A 27,306-nucleotide genomic window follows, 5' to 3' on the forward strand; every position below is an offset into this window, starting at 1 on the left:
TTCTTAATTGTGCCTAAATGTTTCTGAAATCTCATTTTCATCCCCATTCTCAGCCTAGTCCAATCATCTTCTCTTGTAGAGATTCAGTAGCCTCCTCACCAGGCTCCTGACTCTCTTGCTTGCCTTTAAAAAATGCCCCACATGACAGATAGCAAACCTTCAATGACTCTCCAGTGTCTTTAGGAGAAACTCCGAACTTTCTGACATCTTTGATACCACCCATGAGGTTTGCATGATCTATCTCCAGCTTGCCTGTTCAGCCATCTGGTTCTTCATCACCATCCACCTCATCCATCCTGACATTTTATCAGTTATGCTGTACTGTTTCTCCTTTTATGTTTTTGCATGGTTTCTTCCTTCCTTGGTCCTGCCTCCTTTCCTCCACACCTTGCACAAGCAGGGGAGGAGGCAGAGAGAGAGAGAGAGAGAGAGAGAGAGAGAGAGAGAGAATCCCAAGCAGATTCTGCACTGTCAGCACAGACCCAGCATGGGGTTCAAACTCATGAAACCATGAGATCATGACCTGAGCTGAAACCAAGAGTTGGACACTTAACCAACTGAACCACACAGCACCCCTTGCCTTTGCCTCATTAGGATTGAGGGGCAGAGGGAAAGTAGGGCTTTGCTGGCATCAGCCTCAGGGGTCACATTGCCCATAGTTCTGCCCCGCCATTTTCTTCTATTCCCTGGTCTGTGTTCTTGCCATCTGGGGGACATCGTGAGCATTGCACAATTCTCTCAGCCACTGTCTAGAATTGTAGTTTTGAAGACCAATCACTGCTTTCAGCTTCTTTCTCTCTCACCCCTTAGCTTTGTTCCAGAAAGTAGAGGGCCAGCGGGGTTTTAGTTAATTATGTGTTGCACTAGTTTGTGTTGGGTTAGTTTGGGTCTTTTATTGGCTTCGTTGTGCAGACTCCATAGCTCTGTCCTTGTGTAAAACACAGCCCATCATGGCGCAGTTGGGTCCCTCCCTGGAGGGGGAGGGAGGGGGGATGACTGGGCTTGTCTTGCTGGCATCCCACGCAGGAAGTAAGAGGCCTCCTCTGGGCACAGTTCCGCTGCGGGTGGAGCAGAGATCCATGGCTCTCTGAAGTCTATATTTAGCCGTAGGAGAAGCTCTGCCAGGCCATTGTGTTGTTCCTTTTGGTGTGATTCACTATGGCAGCCTACTCTTTGGATAGGGGCTGTAAATTGTAAATTGATATGAGGTAATAATTGGCAAAATGATCAGACTCCATTTTTATTCTCCTCTGGGGAAGACACGTGTTAGGAATCACTAACGCAGAGGCGATGGACGGAGGGATTTTTCAGCCAGCTTTCCAGCTTTAGTGCTGCAGTGCTTCCGTCCTGATTAGAGAGGACAGGAGCCAAATTTGGCAGGAGGTGGCCAGCAGACTAGTATCTGTTTGCCACTTTTTGCTCCAAAAAGCCTCGCCGCAGAGTTGCCATGGCAGCAGGAGGCAATTGAATGGCAAAGGCTCAGCTCCGGAGCAGCACCGCTGGCGCCCCAGCCTTCCCCTCCCTGGCCTTCAACCCTTCAACCCAAGCCCTTCAACCCAAGCTGCTGGCTGGTTTCGCCAGGCGCTCCCTGTGCTGTGGCTGTTGAAGGCACATGCCCTAATGTAGTGGAGTCATTAAGATCCTTCAGAGTCTAAGGATGGCTGCCTCTTCTGTCCCCTGTTTCTCCTTGGGCATAGCCCTTTGATGTCCCATCCTGTCGTCCACCTCATCAAATTATTTGCCGGTCCTTAAATATGCTCTTTCATGCTTCTGCACTTTTATACATGCAGTTTTCTCTACCTAGAACGCTCCCTTCCCCGTCTGTCTGGAAAATTCTTACTCATTTCCAAAATGTGGCTTACATACTGCCTCCTGCTCTGTAAGTGCTTCCTCTAACCCCTTATGCTCTGTGCAGAATTATAGTTTCCTCTGCCATCTCAACCTTGCCTCATAGCAGAAATGACTGTATTTTTGTTTCTTCTCTTGACTGTAAGTTATTTGCATTTAAGAACTGTTTTTCTTTAATGAATTTTGTATCCCCAGGAGTAGACACATAATAACACTTAGTAGTGTTTGTTGAATGAATGAAATGTCTCTGTATCATCCTATTTAATCCTTACCATGGGAGTGTTGCATACCATGTGAACTGTAGTGTTCGGGTAGGGTTCAGAATCTGCTCTGGGGTTCCAGAGGCTCGGCCTGGTTTAATTAGCTGACTTGGTTGGTCTGTAACTCACTTGTCATTACCTTTATTCTCACTTTCTATTGTATTGTACTGTACTGTATTGTATTGTATTGTATTGTATTGTATTGTATTATATTGTATTTTTTATTTAGAGAGACAGAATGCAAGCAGGGGAGGGGGCCTGGGGGGGGAAGGGAAAGACAAGGAGAGAGAGAGCTTGAGAGAGAGAGAGAGAGAGAGAATGAGAGAGAATCCCAAGCAGGCTCCCTGCTCAGCATGGAGCCGGACACTGGGCTTGATCCCTTGACCCAGGGATCATGACCTGAGCCAAAATCAAGAGTTGGATACTTGGGGCACCTGGGTGTCTCAGTTGGTTAAGCATCTGATTTCAGCTCAGGTCATGATGTCACAGTTCATGAATTCGAGCCCCATGTTGGGCTCTATGCTGACAGCTCAGAGCCTGGAGCCTGCTTTGGGGTCTGCGTCTTCCTCTCTCTCTGTCTCTCTCTCAAAAATAAATAAACATAGAAAAATAAGAGTTGGGCGCTCAACCAACCGAGTCACCCAGGTGCCCCTCACTTTCCATTTTAAGTTGGAAGGGCAGTGGCAGAAAGAGCAACACTTGGGAATCAGTCCCCCTAAGGTTCACGTCATCAAGTCAGTTTGGCTTTCGGTTAGTGGTCTAACTTGTACATCTCAGTTCCCTCTTGTTGACTTAGAATGCGTGAGGATAGCGCCTAAGATACTTTGTGGCCCAAAGTAAATTCCCAATAAATCTTTTTCTCTACCTTGCCCTGTCTTCCTTGAAGAAAATGAAAGCAAAATAAAAGTGTAAAGCAGTTTTGAACCATCTCTGGCATCCTTATCTGCATCAGCTCACTCAGTGTTCACTGCCTTGCTCTGAGCACAGCTTTAAAAGTCACCTCTTTCTGTATCTCTTGTCCCTTTTCCTGAACTTCCATGCTCCAGTGCCCTTCCTTTGCTATACTGCTCTGTTTTCATCTTTAGTGCATCTGTCCCTGCAAGTTTACTGTGTAGATAAACATTTTATTTAGACTTCTCTCCTGTCTGGTCTTTTTGGGGATAACCTGTATTTCAAGAATTTCAATTTGAAATGAATTTATCTGTTTCTCTCCTTCAGTAGTTCCCAGGAGCCTTCTTGACTATAAAACATGCTTACGTGCCTTACCTGCTGGCCTCTATAATGTTTGCTTTATGGTTTAGTCTTAAGCATTTTTTGCGATTCCTCTTAACTTTGAAGTTCCAAGCTCGCTTAAGCTGTTTTGCAGATCTCTTTGCAGATGTGTTCTTCCCAATACCAAGCACATGGTGATGCTGCTTGCCCCCATCCCGTGTGCGAGTGCCTGCAGGTATCTGGGCTCTTCCATTTGTGAAGTGTTTTTCTCTTGTTGCATCTCTTCCTTCTCTTAATCCCACTTTTGGTAGTTGATTCATTCCTACTCCTCTACAGGTAGTGAAACTTAAAGCTGTTTGTAAGCTATTAGTAGGTTTAGTAGAAGACTCACCAAGAATGGCAATGAAAATTTGCTCTTCACTCGGGTTTCTTGGTTACCTGTGACAGTGGTTCTACAGCCTGAAAGGAAGGAGCATAGCGGCCCTGGGTGTGTGTAATCACAGTTGCCTGATAGGTGGTTCCTCAGAACCCATGTGCGTCTCCCTTACCTAACCATTTAGCCAGTGGCAGAGTCAAAGCAGCCTGTTTCTAAGAAGCCTTTTTAGAATGTTTTATAGCCCCCTACCTCAAGTCTTTTGTTCTGTTGGTTAAAAAAACACTTACCAGTAGATTTGTTGGTTAATCTGGTCTGCCAGTACCATGCTGATTTGAAAGTTGGTTATTTGTCTCCTTTCCAAAAAATGGAATTGCCGCGTACAGTTCATTTTGTTTGACGTGAAAACTGAAACTGATGTAAAGATTTATTTACCTGGCTAAAGGGCATTTTTCAATCAAAAGGCAAGAAGGTACAGTTTTAATGAATCATAAAACTTATCTGTTTGACACATGCATTTTTCCTACTCTGTAAATATTTAGTTAAATGCCATTTAGGTAAAATTTAATTGCTTATGTACTTGTTGCCGTGGACTGAATTGAAGTTCAGAATTCTGGAAACAATATTATAAGTTAATACAGAACAGTTACAATGATTTATTATTTTGTAGGAAATAGTTTGGGGATAGAACAGGTTGGACACAGAATGAAACTCAGACTAGGTTTGAATTCATGCTGTGGCATCTACTAGCGCTCTTGGGCCATGTAGTTAGCCCCCTGGGGCCTCAATTTCATCTTCTGTGGAATGGTAATGGCCTCTAGCTTACAAAGTTGTTGTGAGGAACAAATAAAAGTCATGGATGTGACAGTTCCCAGCACCCAGACATCCAGTAAGTGTTAACAGAATTGGAATCTGAGGCCTATAAATCATTTTAAATGTTGTGTGTATGCATACACACATGTTGTGTCTATATTGCATTTGAATATGTGGAATGTGTAAGGAATTAAAAACTTATATTCATAGACTATGGAAGTGAGTGTTTTGCCTTTAATGGTGTGTATATGTGCAAGTGAGTTTATTTCATGAGCATACAATTTAAAATTATTATTTATTTCTGTTGAAGTAGATTCTTCCAAAGCATACACACAGGCTGAAGAATGAATGGTGATAATTGTATAGTGCTATAGACATTATAGAATTCTGTCTCTTGTGTTATTTTCCTTGTGTCTCCTTGTGGAGGCCTACTTAGTTCCTTTTTTTTTAAAGTTTATTTATTTTTATTATTTTTTTAGTAATCTCTGTACCCAACATGGGGTTTGAACTGATGACGCTGAGATCAAGAGTCCCATTCTCTTCTGACAGAGCCAACCAGGAGCCTCAAGGCCTACTTTGTTCTTCTTCTTCTTCTTTTTTTTTTTAATGTTTTTTTAAATTTATTTCTGATAGAGAGAGAGACAGCATGAGCAGGGGAGGGTCAGAGAGAGAGGGAGACACAGAATGTGAAACAAGCTCCAGGCTCTGAGCTAGCTGTCAGCACAGAGCCCGATGTGGGGCTCGAGCCCATGAACTGTGAGATCATGATCTGAGCCTAAGTTGGATGCTTAACCGACTGAGCCACCCAGGCGCTCCAAGGCCTACTTTGTTCTTATCAAGGTTGATGACCTAATGGTCATGAATACTCTTACACAGACATTTCTTACAAATAAAGTTTAATGTTAGTGGAAGAGTCATGTTCTATGTCTCTATCACACAGTGTTGAATTTAGTGCCTTACTATCAAAATGTAAATTTCTGCAAAGGCAAGTCGTTTTCTTAACAATACAAATCACTGAATCTATACTGCATGTTAGGGGTTCTGTGTACAGTATCAGGAATGTTAAACTATGAAACAGGTGGAATGCAGTTTTATAGATAAGGAAACTGAGTCTCAAAAGGATAAATATATTCCCGAAGATCAGAGAACTATTGAGAACGAGAACCAGAGAAGCACCTGGGTGGCACAGTTGGTTAGGCATCTGACTTCGGCTCAGGTCACGACCTCACGGTTTGTGGGTTTGAGCATTTGAGCCCCGCATCAGGCTCTGTGCTGACAGCTCAGAGCCTGGAGCCTGCTTCAGATTCTGTGTCTCCCTCTCTCTCTACTCCTCCCCCACTCAATCTCTCTCTCTCTCTCTCTCTCTGTCTCTCTCAAAAATAAACATTAAAGAAAAAAAGAAAGAGAACAGAAAGCAAGCTCAGATTGGCGTGACCCATGTGTGGTATGAGGCTGCTGCTCGGTCACTAAGATAAATCAAAAGAGGATGCTTTAAGGTAACAGGAGTTGGAAATATAGTGAGGACAGTTTTGGCCTTGGACGGGGCAGAATCCTGCAGGACAGTCAGGGTATCTGTTCTCAGGATGCTGAAAATGCAGTGTCCCTGGTCTAACTGCAAGACCCCCGGAGCCTCTGGCATTCTCTCCTTTTCTTCAAGCCCATTTTTCTATTGTCATCTGCTTTCTCCAGACATTTATTAAGGCATTGGTCATCACTTAGAACTATGCGCTTGACTCCTCTCCCCACCCCAGCTCCACTGCCCACCTGCTCACCCCCACGAAAACAGACAACAGGATTGTTGTGAAGATTGTGTGATAAATGAGTTAATAGGTGTAAAAGATTTAATACAGCATCTGGTGCATAGTAAGTACTCAGTAAATGTTGGCTACCATTATTGTTATTGTTAACAGTATCATCGGTGGAGGTAAATGACTCAAAGTTTTTATGACACCTTCTTCAAGGACCTGCATGTTCCCTGCCCAGAGGCAGGCTTTGTGCAGTTCCTTGCAAAGAGCCCCAGACAGGGCGTGTCCACGCAGATACACAGGAAGATGGAGGGGTATTAGTCAGGGGGTGCTGGTTTCCACACCCTGGGAGTCAGGAGGTGTCTGTTGTCTACTCTGGCTCCCTGTCATCAGCCACAGAAGCAGTCTGAATTTCACTTCCAAATAACACTTTTTTTAAAAAAATAATTTTTTAAAAGTTATTTATTTATTTATTTTGAGAGCGAGAGAGAGAGAGCACAAATGGGGTAGGTACAGAGAGACAGGAAGAACCGAATTATAATCAGCTTCTGCATTTACACAGCGTGGAGCCTGACACAGGGCTCGAACCCACAGACCACAGGATCATTACTGGATCTGAAATCAAGAGCTTAACCCACTGAGCCACCCAGGTGCCCCTACTGTTTAACATTTAAAAACAATCTGTTTCAGTGTAATTTCTGATTAATCTTCCTTTTTCTAAAATACGAAATGTACGGAATACAAAAGTGGTAATTTGAGACTTGAAGATTACTTTGTTGATATGTAATGGACCTTTTTAATAAATAATATTTATTGTAGCTATCTCAATTCAAAAGTCATTTGCATTTACTAGAAAATGAGAATTCTGAAAAATAAAGAAAATTAAAATCACTTTATTCTAATATCCAGAGATGACTGTAGTTAAAATGTTGGCATAATTCTCTCTAGTATCCATTCAGTGTTATGTATTCCATTGTATGTAATTTTACAATTCATTTTTATAATTACATACTAATTAGAAAAAGTTTATATTTCATTTTTATCATTTTAAAATTTTTAAAAATCTTTTATTTTTTAATCTTTTTAAATTTTTAAAATTTACATCCAAGTTAGTTAGCATATAGTTCAACAGTGATTTTATTGATTCCTTAATGCCACTTACTCATTTAGCCCATCTCCCTAATTTTAAATTTTATACATAAACTATAATTCTCGTTACGTAGCAGTATTGAAATATTCTAGTAACTTTTGGGGCATAAGCATGACAAAGAAGAAGAAAACAAATTAATTCTCAAAAAAAACTAAAATAGATAATTTCTATTTATAAAGTACACATTACAAAAATTTAAATATTAGGAAAAATACATCATGACCAATAGGAGTCCTGCAATTCCTCCAGTCCCCACTATTAACAGTATGTTTACAAGCAACTAATTAAAAAAAATATATATATATCTGATTAGATTTCTGAATTGTCTGTCCATCTTTGATAAAATTTGTGAAGGGGTACGTGGATGTTCTTTGCTTACAGGCTTAGTCACATTAGGCAGTGAACCAGAATGTGTTTTTGCGAAATAACATCTCGATATTTTTCTCCATGCTTTAGGTATGTGTTCTTTTTGGATCCATGCAATCTGGACTTGATAAACCGGAAGATCAAGTCTGTAGCACTGTGTGTAACAGCATGTCCGAGACAAGAACTGAAAACCCTGAGTGATGTTCAGAAGTTTGCAGAGATAAATGGTGAGACATGAGTCCGTCCAGGTCCTCACCCCGGTCACTTACTCCCACTGGGACATACTGTGTGCTTGCATTCCAGTATAAATTTGTACTAGTATTAAATAAATCACCAAGGAACCTTAAAAAGAAAAAGAGGATTGAAAGTCCTTGTGGACTTCCTTGATAAAAAAGATTATAGTCACCTGGGGAGCTTGTTAAAACTCCAGATTCCTAGGCTCCCTCCAGGGAAATTCTGAGTAGGTCTTTGGGTTCAGGAAATTTGTGGGTTTTCTTTTTTACAGGTGTCTCAAGTGTTTGAGCATTTGTAAATGACTAGACTACTCTTTGTGAAACTGTTTTTTTTTTTCTTTTTCTCTTCATAAATACTGATGAAAAATATTTTGATTAGTGTATTTTATTTTTGTCCCTGGATAACAATGTAATATATGTCTATTATAGGAAATTTAGAAAATTCAGGGAAAAGAAAATGAATACCCAAAGTCCACCAGATGTTTCTATTGTGTTTTGCTTTTTTTAATTTCATATTATCTCATAACCATATTTCTAAGAGTAAAGTTTTAAGAAATTTTGAGGTTAAACATATGGGAATTAGTCGAGAAAACAATCATAGTCAATTTCTAACTTGTAACTCCGCTCCCTTGGGTTTCTAATTTCCAGGTACTGTCCTGAGTTCCCTCTGACTTGCCCCAGTTCTCTTCAGAGAATGTTATTTTTAACTTTTCTTCATGCAGGGCCCCAAACTGATAGCCTGTGTTTGTGAACTTCCATGGGTGTCAGGTTTGCGTTCTGTGCGTTGGAGTCCTGAGAGCTGCCTTAGCCTCGCCTGACTTACAGGCTGGTTCTGGTTCCTTGGAAAAAGGACTGACTTAGCATCTGCCTGGTGAAGTTTCTAGCTGCGTAGAGAGACAGCCGGGGAACACAGCAGCACACGTCCCTCTACACAGCTCCAGAGCTTTCTGATGGGGCTGCGGGCTCTTTGAGGGCAGGAGGACTGCAGCTTTCTAAGACGGGCCGTATTCCTGTCACTACTGCTCCAGGCCCTCAGTGTAAGGTAGTAGGAAGAGCATGAGATTAATGTGACTGGATTCTGCTTCTGCTGCTGTCACTAACTGGTTCTGTAATGAGGCACAGAAAGTGTAGCCTCTCTGAACCTAGATTTCCTCATCTGAAAAAAGTGGGTTGAAAACAATGCCTCCGTCATAGAATTGTTGTTGTGAGGATTTGATGAGAATACATGAATACTTGGCCCTTGGTGGGCACTGAATAAAGAGGTGCCAACTACTCTTCAAGATCTTATTATTTATTCCCACATGATATCCTCACACAGATTGATTTGCTGAGTCTGATACTAGAACTGTCGACCCTATCATTATCAGGTTCCTTAGGGAGAAGTGAGTTATCCTTTATGGGTTTTTCTGAAATCTTAGGCAAGGTGAGCATACATGGTGCACTTTGGGAGGTGGTGGTGTTGAGTTGTTGAGAGTATAGGCTCTGGAACCAGATCATCTGGGCTCAAATATTGGTCCTACCATGTACTAACCATGAGACCCTAGGCAAGTTATTGATCTCTAGTTGCCTCAATTTTTCCATTTATGAAGGGGCAAATATTTGTACTAAAACTGCCTCACAGGGTGTTATAAGGACCTCATGCATGGAAAATGCTTAGAAGAGTGTCTCGTAAATTGTAAATTGCTGGAAAAAAAAGTATTTGTTACTGCTGTTACGTTATTACTATTAATGTTATTGTTCCCCCAATGGAAGGTAGTAGTCTTCCTGCCTCTAGTCTCTCTCTGCTTCTAGACCCTTACATACTACTGCCGTATGAACGTTGCTAGAGCTTTAGTCATGTTAATCCCTTACTCAAAAGTCATCAGAAGTTATAAAATAAAATGTTATATATCTTACCTTGGCATTCAAAGCTATGATCTAGTGCCAAACTATCTTCTAACATGTTTTCCTGAACCCACTGGATGTGAGTCTTGGTCCCTTGAACCTGACATGTCAGCTAGAGGGCCAGAAGAGAATTATTTCCTTGTTCACTGTGTTGCCTGCTGTGATGATCTGCTGGGGAGATCATCTGCCCCATGCAGCCTGGCTGGTATGTTTATTTCCAGGTCATTATCCTTCTAAGTGATTATGATACTGAATATGGCCTATTAAGGCCAGTTTATAAGACCTTTCTGGTGAGTGTTGCAGCTTTGTTTTTTTCACAGTCTTACACAAAGCAGGTGTTCAAGAATATTAATGAATAAATATTATTCCAGAAAACAGACTTCTTCAATTGGTGCCTAACTACACAGGCACCCTTAGGCTTTTCAGGCAGCTGTTTGCAAAATAAGTCAACGTGTTAGGCATAAGAAAAAGTTTTAATAATGGCAGCATCAAGAAGCACAGCAGTGGAGGATAGAGAAGATAAATATTTTAAAAGGCAATAGAAAAACTGTGAAATTATAATAGAGAAGGGAGCCTTTGGTGGAGGAACTTAAATACCTTTATTTTAATAGCAACCCTAAGTTGAAAATTTTTGGTTTTTTTTTTTTTTTTTTTTTTTTTTAAATGTGGATTGTTCTTTGGATTGGTGACTTAAACTGGACCTGGTAAGGGGCACCTGGGTAGCTCAGTCAGTTAAGCGCCTGACTTCAGCTCAGGTCATGATCTCACAGTTTGTGAGATCAAGCCTTGCATTGGGCTTTGTGCTGACAGCTCAGAGCCTGGAGCTAGCTTCGAGTTCTATGTCTTCCTCTCTCTGCTTCTTCCCTGCTCACCCTCTGTCTCTCTCTCAAAAATAAACATTAAAAAAAATACTTAAAAAACTAGACCTGGTAAAACTTAATTCCAACATTATTCTTGTCACTGAGAGAATTCTTTATCTTTTTGCATTATCTTTTTTTTCCCCTTTGTCTTTCCATCATTTGAGGTGCACACTGATTTGGAAGGAGGGAATGATTTTTATAGTTACCTGTATCCCCATGTTGTTAACAGCTACATTTCTATTAGAAAATGCACAGGCCCTTTGATCTCAGTTAGGTCCATCAGAGAAGAACATCTTCAAGAGCTAATTTAAGTTTAAATGGGAAATTTCCAAATCTGTAAGAGAGAATTGCTCAAAATCCATGACAAAGTCCAAATGTAAGAGCAAACTCTAGAGCTCTTAGAAGAAACTATAAGGGAAACCTTCATGACATTATATTGGCAATAATTTCTTGGATATGAACCAGAAGCTCTGTCAACAAAAGAAACAAAATAGGTAAACTGGACTACATCAAAATTTAAAACTGTGTGCATCCAAGGACACAGCAGCGTGAAAGGTAATCCGTGGAGTAGGAAAAAAGATTTGCAATTCATTATATTTGGTGAAGGGTTAGTACCCAGAATATATAAAGAATTCCTACAACTCAACAAGAAAGAAACAAACAACCCAATTAAAAAATGGCCAAAGGACTTGAATAGACATTTCTTCAAAGGTCTATGATGGGCCAATAAGAAGGACATGAAAAGATGCTCAACATGCTAATCATATGGGAAATGTAAAAGAAAACCATAGTGAGATACCCCCTTACACCCATTAGCACAGCTTAGAGAAAAAACCTCCAATACCACAAAACAGAAAATAACAAATGTCAGTGAAAGAACAGAGAAATTGGAATGTTTGTGCATTGTTGGTAGGAATATAGAATTGTATGTTTGTGATGGAAAAGAGTTTGGAGTTTCCTTAAAAATTAAAAATGGAATCAGCACAGAGGATTTTTAGGGCAGTAAAAATACTTTATATGATACTATAATAATGGATATATGTCACTATATATTTGTCCATGCCCATAGGACATACACTAAGAGTTAACCCTTATGTAAACTATGGACTTTGAGTGATTATGATATGTCAATGTGTAGGTTCATCAATTATGTCAAATGTACCACTCTGATGGGGGATGTTATAATGGAGGAGGTTATGTGTGTGTAGGCACAGGAAGTATGTGGAAAACCATTGTATCTTCCTCTCAATTTTGCTGTGAACCTGAAACTGCTCTAAAAAATAGTCTTTTGGAAAATAGATTACCATATGACTCAGCAGTCCCACTTTTAGGTATATATCCAAAAGCATTGATAACAGGATTTCAGAGAGATATTTGCACACTCATATTCATTGTAGCATTATTCATAATAGGGAAGAGATGGAAGCAACCTAAATGTCCATTAATGGATGAATGGATAGAGAAAATGTGGCGTATACATACAATGGAATATTAGCCTTAAAAAATAAGGAAATCCTGTTATATGCTACAACGTGGATGAAACTTGAAGTTGTTATTCTAGATGAAATAAGCTAGTAACAGACAGATAGGGTGGTGGTTTTCACTGGCTATAGAATTTCAGTTTTGAAAGATGAAAACATTCTAGAGATCTTTTGGACAACAGTGTGCATATAGCACTACTATATACTGAAAAAAGTGGTTAAGGTGGTCAATGTCATATTATGTGTTTTACTACAATTTTTTAAGAAAGGAAGGGCATTCTGACACATGCTACAATATGGATGAACCTTGACGACATTGTTAAGGGAAATAAGTCAGTCACAAAAGGACAAATATAGTATGATTCCACTTATATGAGGTACTTACAGTAGTCAGATTCAGAGAGACAGAGTAGAATGGTAGTTGCCAGGGGCTGCAGGGTGAAAGGAATGGGGAGTTACTGTATTTTGAGTAAAGAGTGTGAATTTTGCAAGATGAAGAGTTCTGGAGATAGTGGTGATGGTTGGACAACAATGTGAATACACTTAATGCTACTGAATTGTACACTTAAAATAGTGTTAAGGTAGTAATTTTTTTATTATGTGTATTTTACCATAATTAAAAAGATGAAAGTGAAAAATCCTGTTTGGGGTAGTAACTTAAAAAAAAATTTTTTTTAATGTTTATTTTTGAGAGAGAGAGAGACAGAGCATGAGTGGGCGAGGGGCAGAGAGAGAGAGAGAGAGGGAGACAGAATCTGAAGCAGGCTCCAGGCTCTGAGCTGTCAGCACCGAGCCAAATGTGGGTCTTGAACCCACAGACTGTGAGATCATGACCTGAGCCAAACTGGATGCTTAACCCACCCAGGCACCCCTGGGGTAGTAACTTTTTAAATGATATTTTTAAACCTTATTTTAAAAGGTAGGGGGACCTGGGTGGGTCAGTAGGGGGACCTGGGTGGCTCAGTCGGTTAAGCGTCCAATCCTTGATTTTAGCTTAGGTCACAATCTCATGTTTGTGGGTTTGAGCCCCTTATCAGGCTTCATGCTAACAGCACAGAGCCTGTTTGGGATTCTCTCTCTCCCTCTCTCTTTGTCCCTCCTCCACTTGCATGTGTGCATGCTCTCTCTCTTTCAATAAATAAATAATCTTAAAAAAAATTAAGGTGAAATAACATTTTTCTTACCAGACAGAAAAGATAATGTAAATCATTTTCAAAGAGTTTTAAGTTTCCGTGACAACCTTTGAAAGTGCTTTTTAGTACTTATAACTATCCATTTGTGTGGACTTTTATTACCTTTACAAATTATTTAAAATCTTTATAAGGGAAAGCTAACTTAGGTTCCTATAATACTGTTTGTAAGAAATGCATTTATTAGGAAACAAAATATTTTCTTAACTCTTTCTTTTAGAAAAAAAAGAGGAGGTGTTTTCTTGGACCCTGAAATTTATAGAATGCCTCTCTCATATATGTCTGACCAGTATAGAAAATTTCGAAGAAGTAGCTGGACATTAGATTGGTTATGTGGAGATGCTGCCACAGTACAGAGAGCTGTAAGAGGCAAGCAAAAGAATTTAGATCAATGTAAAAGTTGAAGCTGTGGTGTGTGAGTTGGATGATAGGTGTACAAGTGTACACTGTCTTAGTTTGGTTTGTATGATACAAATATAAATATGATGCTAGAGAAGAAATTAAAAATTGGCTTTGAAAAAGTAAAATTGGCAGGGTACCTAGATGGGTCAATTGATTAACTGTCCGACTTCGGCTCAGGTCATGATCTTGCCGTTGGTGGATTGGAGCCCCATGTCAGGCTCTGTGCTGACAGCTCAGAGCCTCAAGCCTGCTTCGGAATCTGTGTCTCCCTCTCTCTTCCCCTCCCCTCAAATATAAATAAACATTTAAAACATTTAGAAATTAAAAAAAAAATAAAATGGGCAAGTATCATAAGGAATCTGTACTACGTTGGTTCTTTGCTTATTGTCTTCATGCAGTAATACATGACTTCTGTGGGGCGGGATCATGTTCTCCCTTTTTGAATATCCGAGCCCTACCTCATATAGGAGCTTTTCATGTTTTTTGAAAGAAGATGGATTAGACTTCTCTCTTCATCTCTCTTGGCACTTCCTAATTTCTCATTCTCTCAGCACACTTTATCCTATGCTCACTTCTGAATCTCTGTCAGTTGCCACCAGCAGGTAAATTGTTTAGCTTCATTCTAACCAGAATTGATGTGAACCTTTGTTTATTTTCTTATTCATCTCTCAATAATTCATCTTATTCATTCATTTATCTTTCCAAACCATACTATCCATGTGAATATTCATAACCTTTTCTTTTCGTAAGCCCTCTTGTTTTTCCTCTTTCCTAACCTTGTACCCTACAGAGAAGACTAAAAACATCTGGTGAGAGCTTACACCTGAGTTATTTTCAGCAGAGCATGAATCCCGTCTCTCATTTTACTTCCCTCCAGTTTCTGGTGAACAGGTTTCCTTCTTACTTTATTATTATTTTTGAAAACTCAAACAATGTATACAGTGTCCCTCCCTCTGAAGCCAACTTCAGCTTTATATGAGATTTTCATCTGAACCCAGCCTGCCCCTGTGAGGCAGTGAAGGAGGCTGGGGAGAGGGAGGTTATGCCTGTTTGGACAGTCCTTTTCCTTCCTCTCTCCCTACTCTGAGTCTGGCCCATAGTTCATCCCTCACTTTTCTCCACTGTCGCTGTTGTTCAGATCAGTCAGACTTGAGCCCTGCATTGTTTCACCATACCATTTATTGAGACCCATTTTGTGCCATGCACAGTGCCAGATGCTTTGGGGGTCATTTTATTCTTTCCACAATCTAAAGTCTAAATAGCAGTTTAGAAATGAGAACAACCTGTAAGTTGTGGGCCCACTGCATGTTCTCAGTGGGTGCTAATATTTTACATGGAATACCTTATTATCTTTTGTATTACTCTTATCAGACTTTACAATATCTAGTTTGTTTTCCCTAACACAGTAGTAAAATGGCAGAAATCTTATCTTCCTTCTTTGTGTTCTGTTTATAACATGTGAGAAATCACTCCCATTTGTAAGTGCTTCTTCAATGTACTGTATTTTGTAGAAAGTCTGAGAGCTTTATGACCTACCATTTAGACCATGTTCATACTTTGAGTAGACCCATGAAGACTGGTGTTTTCTCAGTGATCATTGTTCTGTCTTTGAAGCCTCAAAGCTTATGTGATATATCAGATGAAATCTGTGAATGTAAATAAGCCTTTGATTATCATTTTCTGGGTGTTACATATAAGGTTAGTATCAATAGGGATGCCTGGATGGCTTAGTTGGGTAAGTGTCCCTCGGCTCAGGTCATGATCTCATGGTTCATGGGTTCAAGCCCCATGTTGGGTTCTGTGCTGACAGCTCAGAGCCTGGAGCCTGCTTCAGATTCTGTGTCTCCCTCTCTCTCTGCTCCTTGCTCATTCACACTCTGTCTCTTTTTCTCTCTCAAAATTAAATAGACATTAAAAAAAATTTTTTAAATAACAAAGTATCAATAGATGATCAGTATATTTCCCTCTCTCTTACCAGTCAGTAAGTAACAATAAAGCTTAAATCACAGAGTTAGTATTGATTTAAAAAAATTTTTTTTAATGTTTATTTTTGAAAGAAACAGAGCACCACCAGGGCAGAGGCACAAAGAGAGGGAGACACAGATTTCGAAGCTGTGCTGACAGCTCAGAGTCTGACGTGGGGCTCGAGCCCACAGACTATGGACTCTGAGATCATGACTTGAGCTGAAGTCAGATCCTCAACCGACTAAGCCACCCAGGTGCCCCTGATTTTTTTTCTTACAGCAAATCAAAAGATTGGACTTGATATCATTTATAAATAAAGAAAATGATCAACCTTAGCAACTGATTTAATTGCCTCCAAGTCAGAAACCAGCAAGGGGGAAAAAAACCCTTACGTTTGATAGTGTAATTTTAAGTAATTCCTTCAACAATTAGTTGAAGGTTAGCACCCATCAAGTGTGTGGCACAGAAAGGAAGACAAGGTACAGCCCCCTTGTTTAGGCAGCTTGCATGAAAGAAGACAAACTTTTCATTGTCCTTCACAATACCTGGAAGTCTTGCAAACAGATGTCTAAAGTTAATTCACTCAGCAAATATTTATTGTGTGCCAATAGTGGTTGAAAGATAATGTCACACCACCAGCTGGTTAATGGGGGCTTCTTGGGAATCGCAGATATGTCCATACTTTTACTTTTTACTGGTTACTGGAAATTGAAATTGGAAATTGCATTCTTCCAGCACACACACATATATATATATGCTTTCTTAATTACAGATATATATATATGTATGTATATTATATATTATAATATATATGTTATATATATTTATATATATATACACACACATATATAAACATATATATCCTTATATATGCTTTCCTAATTAGAGAGAAAGGGGTTAAATTTATTGGACCTCACACAGCTATGTAATTTGTTTTTCATAATGAAAACTGTTCTGCATTGGGAGATTTTCTTTTTTTATTAACTACAATTTTCTAAAGTATGTTTTCTCTTAATTTAGTATATCCTGCAAATAACACTGTGATAGCAAATCCAGCAAAATTTTATTTTATTTATATTTTGTTTAACAGAAAATTTTTAATGTTTATTTTAAAAGAGAGAAGGAAAGAGCTGGGGGGGGGGGGAGGCAAAGAAAGAGGGAGAGAGAAAATCCCAAGCAGGCTCTGCACTGCCAGCCCCGAGCCTGACATGGGGCTCGACCTCACCAACCATGAGATCATGATCTGAGCCAAAAACCAAGAGTTGGGCACTTAACTGGCTGAACCACTCAGGCATCCCCACAAATCAAGCAGAATTTTAAAGCAAGAAGAATTGGCCTCTAACTTACTAACCCCATTTTGTATTTTTGTTTCAAATTGGTGTTTTAGACCAGTAATTCTCAACTAAGGGTAATATTGACACTACATGCCCCCCCCTTCCTACTCCCCACACTTAGCAGTATTAGGAGACATTTTTGGTTGTCACAACTGGGTGAAGGGTTAAGGGGAAGGTACTGTAATCTTGTGGGTAGAGACCCAGGATACTGCTAAAGACCCTTCAAAGTACAGGACAGCCCTCTACAATCAAGAACTGCCCAGCCCAAAATGTTATAATACCAGGGTTGAGAAGTCCTGTTTTATATAATTTGTAGTGACATTATATATAACAGATAGCACCAAAATAAGAGCTTAAAAATGGTTATTTCATATTTTTTTTTCAATCAGGATGTCTGTTGTATTCAACAGATGGCTTTTGAGTACTGCCTGTGTGCCAGGAGAGAGGGGTCCCACATATTTTGAAGGCATAAAGTCTCGTTCTCAAATAGCTCACTTTCTAAAAGTAGACATGATACGTAAGCTAAAAAAGGTACAAAATAATATGCTAAGTTTTATAATAGAACTAAGCAGTAAGTAGCTTTGGGTGCATCAGATAAGGCTTCCTGGAGGAGGTGAGACTTGAGTAGTTTGTAGAAGGCTGCTCAAACTTGAATACTCAGATGGTAGTTAGGAATGGATGGCCCACGCAGGGGAAACAGCATGTGAAAAAGCCTGAAAGCTTGTTAAACAGCAAAAATTGTGGGTAGTTTGTTATGTTATGTTTTGTTTTGTTTTTAATTAAAATTTTTTTTTAATTTATTTTTGAGAGAGAGAGAGAGCATAAGCGAGGGAGAGACAGAGAGGGAGATAGAAGATCAGAAGCGGGTTCCATACTGTTAGCAGCGAGCCCGATGCGGGGCTTGAACTCATGATCGTAACCTGAGCTGAAGTCAGATGCTCAATCGACTGAGCCACCCAGCGGCCCTGTAAGTAGTTTATTATGTTAAGATGAGGCTGGAGTTTTAGGTAGAGGCCTGCTTTAGGAGAGCTTTGAGCCAAGGAGTTGGAAATTATCCTGAGGGCAGGAATATGATACAGCTAACTTCCATTTTACAAAGACCCTTCTCAAGGTTGTGTGCAGCATATAAAGGAGAAACCCTTTGGGAGAGTAGTTTGAACCAATAAGAGATCTTAAAGGTCTGAGATAACTCATGGAAAGATCCAGTTATCAGGACTTGGTATCTTAAATGTCTTAAAGGGTATATGAAGATGATGGATAAAGAAGAAGATATAGGACGACTTCCCATTTCAAGTCCTTGGGGATTTCATGGATGGTAGAGCCATTATCAAGGATGGAAAACAGATGGAAGGAGGCAGAGCAGATTTGGAGAGTGGGTGATGGAAATGTCTTTTTTCCACCAAACATGTTGTTTCCAAGATATCTGTGGAATGTCTATTTTTTGCCCAGAGGCTTATTGAATATTTGTCTGATTATGACTATTAGGAATGGCACAGAAGAAGCATTGTGGCCTAAGAGTAGAGAATTTTATTTCTGAATTTGTCAGTGATTACTTATAAGCCCTTGGAAGTATTACTTTTTTTCCTCATCTATAGTGTTTGGAGCATGGTGATAGAAACATACCTCTTAAGGGAGTTCTTATAAGTGATGTTGAGCTAAAGAATAAATAATTGAGTATTATAAGTCACTTGAAAAATTATAGTAGTTAAACATTCTGGGGACTATAGCAACTGTTTACCAAGATAAATGTTTATATACCCACGTTGGCTTCCTAAGATCACTCATTTTGAATAACATTGCTGTATTGCATGGATTGCCTCTGTTGCGGTTTAGATAAGCTTTTGTTTTTGGTTTTAGGCTTCATTACTCAAGTATGGTTTTCCCTGCCTTTTGTGTTCGAAGAAAAACTTTGTCTTACTGTTTCTGACCAAACCTCTTGTGCTAAGTATTATTTACACTTTCACTATTTAAAAAAAAAAAAAAAGAAGATGGTTACCACCTTAAAAGTTTTCACTGAAAATGCATCAGCTAATAAACATGAAAAGAAAAACAGTTGTAACATTTTGCCATTACTGGGTTGTTTTAATGTTCTTCTTTGAGGCTTCTCTGTCCATCAGCCCTTTGAGCAGGAAGCATTATAAAGTTTCTTCTGATTGTTACTACTAACGCATTGGAAAGATCTTTTTCCTTTAATCTATTTAGTACAGGATCTATTTAGTACTGGCCTGTGTCCCAGAATACCATCAGAGATAAGGCTATTATCCTTTCATTGAGCATTATCCTGGGAAAGTATTTATAAAATTGAACCCTGTTGCACCTGCTGACCTCCTTTTTTAAATGAAGAAAGGGTGGAGACGGAGATTATGTTCACTGAATTCAGCTGAAGCAGTGTGTTTGACGGCACTGACACAGTGCTTTCGTTAGGACCTTTCATATTGTGTAAATCGATTCCATCTTGGACTCTGAAAGAAATAAGTTGACAATTCGGAACAGGAGGTTGATGATCACATTGGGTACTCTGCAGTTAGTGGCACAGTGGCTGTTTTTCATGAGCAATCCTACAGTAGGACTCCTGGATATTTCAGGATTAATCTAAAATGTTTGCTTGCCACTGCTGCCGTGTTTTCTCTAAAACTGCTGTAAATAGAATCTAGTGGCATTATCTTCAGACATGAAATATATTTAATATTCATGCTTAACTTAAAAACAATAAGTCATTAAAATGGAAAGAATGTTCAAAGACGATTTTAGTAACTTAGTTTCCTCGCGAGTCTGCTTAAGCTGAAGAAACTTAACAGTGCCATGTAACTTTCAAGTATCTCTTTAAAAAAATCTTTCATTGTCAAATTACTTGAATTATCTTTATCTAAAATAGATGCTACATATTTTATCTAAGTATGATATTTACAGCCCAAATATTTTTTTAACCTTTTAAAAATATTTATTTATTTTTTATTTTTTTTTAAATATTTTTATTTATTTCTAGGAGAGAGAGAGAGAGAGACAGCGTGAGCAGGGGAGGGTCAGAGAGAGAGGGAGACACAGACTCTGAAATAGGCTCCAGGCTCTGAGCTGGCAGTCAGCACAGAGCCTGATGCCGGGCTCGAACCCATGAACCATGAGATCATGACCTAAGCAAAAGTCGGACGCTTAACCGACTAAGCCACCCAGGCGCCCCAAAAATACTTATTTATTTTTGAGAGAGAGAGAGAGAGAGAGAGAGAGAGAGAGAGAGAGATGGAGAGATGGAGTATGAGTGGGGAAGGAACAGAGAAAGAGGGAGACACAGAATCTGAAGCAGCCTCCAGGCTCCCAGCTGTCAGCATTTCAGCACAGAGCTGGACGTGGAGCTCGAACTGCAAGATCATGACTTGAGCCCAAGTCAGACGCTCAACTGATTGAGCCACCCAGGCACCCCTACAGCCCATATATTTAAATACGCAGCAGGTTTGTTGCTAGTTTGGGGGCAGCATTACTGAATTAAATGCAGGTTTGTGGCCTTTTAAAATTTCTTTTGGGGGCGCCTGGGTGGCTCAGTCGGTTAAGCATCCAACTTTGGCTCAGGTCATGATCTCACAGTTCGTGGATTTGAGCCCCGCGTCAGGCTCTGTGTTGACAGCTCAGAGCCTGGAGCCTGCTTCTAATTGTGTGTCTCCCTCTCTCTCTCTGACCCTCCCCTGCTCACGCTGTCTTTCTCTCTCAAAAATAAATAAAACATTAAAAATTTTTAAAAATAATAAAATTTCTTTTGATTGATAGGACAAGGTATAAATGAAATAAAACCACTCTAAAGTTTGTTTGTTCTCCCAGCAAATCTTTTTTCTGTATTCTCTTCTAGCTCTTTCTTACATTCTCACATGACATTTCTATAGTTAGTTCAATGTTAAAACTTGCCATTTTCACCTCACATTTTATTTTAAACTTTTTCCATGGTGGTATGTGAAACTTCATTGTTGCTATATTATAAACATAAACACAAAGCTGTTCTATTTATATTTAACAATAAAATAGTTGGCCAAATTAGTAATCTGGTAGGAACTGCAATTAATAAAATACAAACAATTTACATGATAGAGTGCAAAATTAGAACTAGAGCCTAGGTCTTCTCAGTTAACAATATCTATCATTACGACAAACCTGACAATATTCTCGTTGCTATATTATAAAATTAGCAGGTCAGTAAAATAAGATTTATCAAGGGTTGTCTGGACTTAGATGGCTGTAAACATCAAAACAACCTATGATTGAATTTGAGCTGTTTTAAACCATCTGAAAGCTAGAATCCTTTTATCAATCTGTTCAGTTTATTTACAGTTAGTATTTACTGCCTTTAAATAAGGAAAAAGTAATGTATTGTCTGAAAGCATATGTGCTGTATGCAGTCCTTTTAAATATTTAGTAATGGGAAGCATAGGAAAGAGGGATGACATGTGTAGTTGAAGCTGGGTTTGTAGTCAAAGAGATCTGGGGTGCAGTTCCAGCTCTCCTGCCTAGTAGCTGGGTCATCTTGGGCAAGTGATGTACTTTGTTTCTTAGCCTCTGTTTCCTCCTCTGTAAAGTAGGCTTAATAACACTTGCTTAATCAAGTTAAAGTAAACACATAATTAACATATGTATGGGGTAAAAGGAGAGGCCCCCACGCAGTGAGTGACTTTCTGAGTTCCAGCATGGTGGAGAGAAGGGGTCCATCCCCAACCCTCTTGCTGGGATGAGAAACTTGCATGGGTATAGAACCAGCCTTGGGAATGGGCTACTCTTAGCCTGACCCTCAGAAGTGCTAGGGTGGGCCAAGATACTTGGCTTCTTTAACAGGAGAATTCTGTCATGTTTCTGTTGTTTGGTTGTTTGGGGACATTCCTGGACACGGTTTGGTTAGTTACTAAAAGTTGACTCTTAAAAAAAATTATATATATATATATATATATGTATGGTCTGATATATGGCAGATACTCAAGAAAGGTAGTTATAGTACTTACTGTTGTTATTACCCTGAATATTGTTAAAATTTGTGCATAAATTGCTGGAGAGAAATCAGTTTTAAATGACTAGGACTGATGCTAAAGACCAAATCAAATTCTTATTAGTTCTATAGTGGTTAAAAGTTGTATATGTTGAGTTGATATAAACATATAAAATAAAATTACAGTGAATCCATGAGAGAATTTATTTATTTTTCTGCCAGCTAACATATACCTTTTCTTTCAACAGGCTCAGCACTATGTAGCTACAACCTAAAGCCTTCTGAATACACTACATCTTCAAAAGCTTCTGTTCTTTGCCCCAAACTACCAGTTCCAGCGAGGTAATTTTATTGTATTTTGTTAACTTGTGACTTCTGTTTTTGTAGGTAGATTTTAAACTGTATGTATTGTTCTGGGAAAAGAGTCACTTGATACCTGTTGCTCAGGACTGGTACTTTTACAACAAGATTTAAAAAGTAGTAATAGAAATGACAACATGTATTTCATATCTTAAAACACACACAGAGGCACATAACTTTTCTCATTCCCAGATATTTTAAATTTCTTTTGGGGGTTTGCTTTTTTTTTTTTTTTAATGTCATACTTTTTAAGTGTAGAGAACTGCTGAATCATTATAAAATCTATAGCGAAATTAGAAGCCAAGTCTCACAGTCTCCAAAGAATCTCTGCAGTTGATTCCAGTAATTGTTAGTGGGATTATTTAAGTAAATTAAAACAATACTCCAGATTATTCTCCATACTTTATTTCAGGCTATATATTTTAGGTACATTCTCTATAATAATGCTATATTATTATAGCTATATATATAGCTATAAAGCTATAAATATGCTGTTTGCCATATCTTATCCAAGGTCTTAGTCAACAAATATTTATTATTAAGTACCTACTGCATATAATGGCTACACAGAAGAGACAAGAAACATTCTTTATTTGGAAGCATCTCACAGTAGTTATAAATAAATCCAGCTTTAAAATTATAGATTTTCTTTTAACAAATAAATATATTTGTAAGCATTATAGAATGTATCCTCAGAATTAAGGGCGTAGGATTTGGAACATGTCTGATCTTGAGAACCTTAAATGTGTATCTCTAATCGTGTATGACACGAGTCAACTTCACAAGGAATACCGAATTGAGGCCATTTTTATTATATCTTAGTGTATTATAGCAAGCTACAGGTTAAAATTTTGAGATCCATCTTATGTCTGCTTTCCTTTGGCTTGCTTACGGGTGTAATTGTGCTTTATTAACTTGAATGAAATTTGAAATTTTCTGTTGAAAAGTAGACAAAGGAATATATCACTTTAATTGATTTCCAGCTCTTTTAGTCTTGTCACGTTGCTGTTGAAATTAAAATGTAAAGCCTGTGGAAATAAAAATAAAGGAACTCTTTTAAAAAGATCGTAAGGCCTATAAATTATGAGCTTAGACCAATTGGTAAAGAGACTCCATTCATGAACACTGAGAATATTAGGGAGGCTGTGACAGTAAAGAAAAGGAGAGCCTTTGAATAGAGTCACTGAAGAAAATTTATCAATGTAAAAACAAGAAGGGCTCTGTCCTCTTATCTACTCAGCTGCTAAAAGCCTGTTTTAAATGCATACTTTGAGTATAGAGTCACATTTTAAGGCGTAAACATGTTATGAACGGATAATGAAAAAACACTGATGTGAGGATGCTCCTGTGTAACATGAGAGGGGTAGGGGTGGAGTAAATCCTCCTGCACCTCTGACCTCTGACTCTACCACGTTGAGGACTGCCTGTCCCTGGATATTTGTCTCAGGTGTTACATTCTTGGCCATATATAACTCACACATCTCATGTAAGGGCAATGCCCTCATGTAAGGGCATTCACTTTGAAGATGAAACATATTATTAGGGGCTTGGGTTCTAGACATGGACAGACTTGGCTTCTCCATCTCCTAATATCTCAGTAATGCAAGAAGTAAAGATGACCCTATGCCATCAGAAAACTGACTGTATACTATGTTTATACTTTATTTAAATATCCCATGTTTTACTAATCTTAGTACCTCACAGCCTAAAATTATCTTACCACTTTAATTTGAACTCAGCCTGTTGGAAAGTAAAAGAGAAGTAACAGTTGATAGAAGGAAGTCAAATTAGGACCTTGTAAGTATCATCATTTAGCATTTGGCAAGCAGAGTATAAGGATCAAGAAACAAAGAATTTGTTCTGATAAAAAGCTTGGGGCAATACCACGTTCCACACTTAGCATTAGATACCGAATCTTCAAAGATGAGTGAGGACTAGTCTCTGTCCTTAAACTCTGTCCTTAAAAAAAAAAATAGGGACTGTTTTGGTGGCTATTTTTGTGTACACCAAAAGACTAGCACTAGGCAAACCTAGACTAGGCAAAACTTGTGCTGCAGGCAAGTGGCCCTTAGCATCGGTCACGCCTTTTTTGCCCTAGTGGGACAGAAAGAGCTGAATTTTGAGTCCAGATAGGCCTGGGGGTGAATTCTGTATCACCACTTTCTCTTTGCTAACTCGAGCAAGTCTCTTACCCTTTTTGTGAACTAAGTTTTCTCATATCTAAAATGGGAATGTTAATACCTCTGTCATGAAATTGTTGTAAGAATTAGATAGGCAATATGTTTTAAGCATCCATTATTGTGCTTGACATCTGGCTGAAGGAATAACTATTTCTCTCAACCTCTAGTGCCTCCCCTTTTGCCCCTAACCTTCCTGGGTCCCCAGGCACCTGCAATTGAAAGCAATGACTGTTTCTTAGATAAAAGCAATTCTAAACTAATTTGCAATAAAACGCTAACACCACATAATTGCCAAATGGTTACTATTGCTAAGAGCATTCGAATTTTAAAAGCAAATGCCTGGAAAGGGCCATAGTTTATCTAAATTCATAGCTCTCTATTGATGACATGCTAAGCATGGTAGCAATGGGGAGACAAGCTAGCCCTGATACTTAAAATGCTTGAAGGTTTAGGTATAGCTAGAGAAAATTGTGGTAGTAGAAACAGATTACATAAATTCAGTTTATTCACCATTTATTGGCTACTTCTGGATGCCAGAAAGGTTATTAGGTTTTGGGAAATTAATAGCATGATATGGAAATGAGAAACCAATAGCCAAGAAAAAAAAGTGTTATCTACTCATATTTTTAAAATGAAGAATTCAGGGGTGTCTAGGTGGCTCAGTCTGACTTTGGCTCAGGTCATGATCTCGCGGTTTGTGGGTTCGAGCCCCGTGTCAGACTCTGTGCTGACAGCTAGCTCAGAGCCTGGATCCTGCTTCGGATTCTGTGTCTCCCTCTCTCTCTGACCCTCCCCTGCTCACACTGTGTGTGTCTTTCTCTCTCTCTCTCTCAAAAACAAAATAAAACATTAAAAAAATGAAGAATTCAACATAAATTAATAATAATTTATTAAATTATAAATTTATATTTATAAACCATCTACATTGTTCTAGCCACCATATTAAGCTTCTCATATGTATTGTCTTATTTAATTCTTACAAAAGCCTATATTTATAGGTGAGGAAATAGAAGATAAGTTAAATAAGTTGTGCAAAGCCACACAACTAATTGTTTGGAATCAGAATTTTAATCTAAGATCTTGTAAAGTCTGTCACAGTTAGTTTTATCCTAATGTGAGTGTTATCTAGTTGTATCCATAGGATAAGGTGAGCTTAGGGTCCTCTTACTCTGCCGTCTTCCACAAGACAAAGTCCTATACCAGTTGTTTAAAAAAAAAAAAAAAAAGGTGGGGGAGCCTGCCTGGCTCAGTCAGTACAGCATGTGACTCTTAATCTCAGGGTTATGAGTTCAAGCCCCACATTGGGCATGGAGCCTACTTAAAAAAAAATAAAATAAAAATTAAAGGAAAGAGTATAGGAATGAAAGAAGAGAAAAAATGAATAAAATAAAATGAAATGTATGAAAAACCAAGGAGTATTGCCATTAGATTCTTGATTTATTTGCTGTTTTCTGTGCTATAGTGCTATTGCCAGAATCCTTTATTGTTATTCTTTCTTAAATAAAACTTTACCTTAGAAATCATGTGTAATTGCTTATTTATAACGTCAAGTTTTAAGATAATTGTTTGAGATCAAACTCCTGTCTTCACTTCTGAAGGCATATGGACAAGAGACATTACACTGTTTGTCATCATATTTTGAGGGAGCTCATTAGCTGTGATAGTCTGCACTTAAGGCAAATGGACAGTATGTTTGCCAAGGTAAGATACAATTTTCCTCTGAGTGGCTAATTTTTAAAAATCTTTAAAGGACTCATTATAAATTCATTTTGTTCTTGTTGACTAATGTTTCAATAATGTGAAACAGCATCAGTTCCTAATGGGACTACATTGACTTCTTAAAGATTCGATATTCTGTGGGCTTCAAGAGGTAGAAGAACTTACTATAAATAGAATTCTTTATGCTTGTCCTCTTAATTAAGAAGCACAGGGTGTGTCATTTAGGTTAGACACTAAAGTAGAAAAGATCTCACAGAAGTATTATTTTCTGAGAGGTATATGAAATGACCTAATTCAAATTCATTATATCACATAGGATTTAAATGGTAAAATACAAGACAGACCATTTCAGTGCCATGATTAACTTAGATTTTTTTAACAAGAAAAATCATCTGAATATTAAAAACTCATGACTGATTAAATTGTTTTTGTTTGGGGAACAGTAGAGAAAATGAATGACAAGGGAATGTAGTGTTTGTTCTTTAAATATTTAACTTTGATTTTTGCTGCTGTAACCAAATATTGCCTTCTCTTTTATTTGTCTTCTCTTTCTGGTATTCCTTATCACTTGACCATTTTGACCATCAGCTAGACAATGTAATCTGCTTGTACTAATTTTATACCTTCAAATTTAGAGCTGTCAGGTTTTTTTTTTTTTTTAACTGACATAGATTAAATTATGAGGTAAGGGATCCGTTGTTACTTTGCTTCAATTCTTTGAAGGAGACTTGTAAAAGTGCTCTTTCCAATTGTCCAAGTGTTTATGGATAGTATAAAAATGACTTGAAAGGGTAAGAGAGCAGATATTACTCAGTATTTCCTCTTAAATAGGAATGAAAGATTAGAATTTTAAGAGTATAATCATTCTCTTTTCAAACCATTGAGCCTCATTATAAGTCTGAAAAGCAGAAAAACACGAACACTACGGGCATCTGCTCCTATTAATTTAGAATTACTGACTTATGACTGGG

The 27,306-nt window shown here is 38.4% G+C and overlaps 1 protein-coding gene across 3 annotated transcripts in view; it reads left to right on the top strand.

Moving 5' to 3' along the window:
* The window catches only part of SLC44A1 (solute carrier family 44 member 1), a 201,577-nt gene that overhangs the window by 86,587 nt on the left and 87,684 nt on the right, over window positions 1-27,306 (top strand). For all 3 annotated transcript variants that reach the window (XM_039239918.1, XM_039239909.1, XM_039239904.1), the window contains exons 4-5: window positions 7,858-7,994; window positions 22,325-22,418. In XM_039239918.1, the coding sequence (XP_039095849.1) occupies window positions 7,858-7,994; window positions 22,325-22,418 (231 nt within the window). The remainder of the gene's footprint in view (window positions 1-7,857; window positions 7,995-22,324; window positions 22,419-27,306) is intronic.

The sequence above is a fragment of the Hyaena hyaena genome, unplaced genomic scaffold (assembly GCF_003009895.1).
Source record: "Hyaena hyaena isolate Hyena2069 unplaced genomic scaffold, ASM300989v1 scaffold_6, whole genome shotgun sequence".
Lineage (NCBI taxonomy): Eukaryota > Metazoa > Chordata > Mammalia > Carnivora > Hyaenidae > Hyaena > Hyaena hyaena.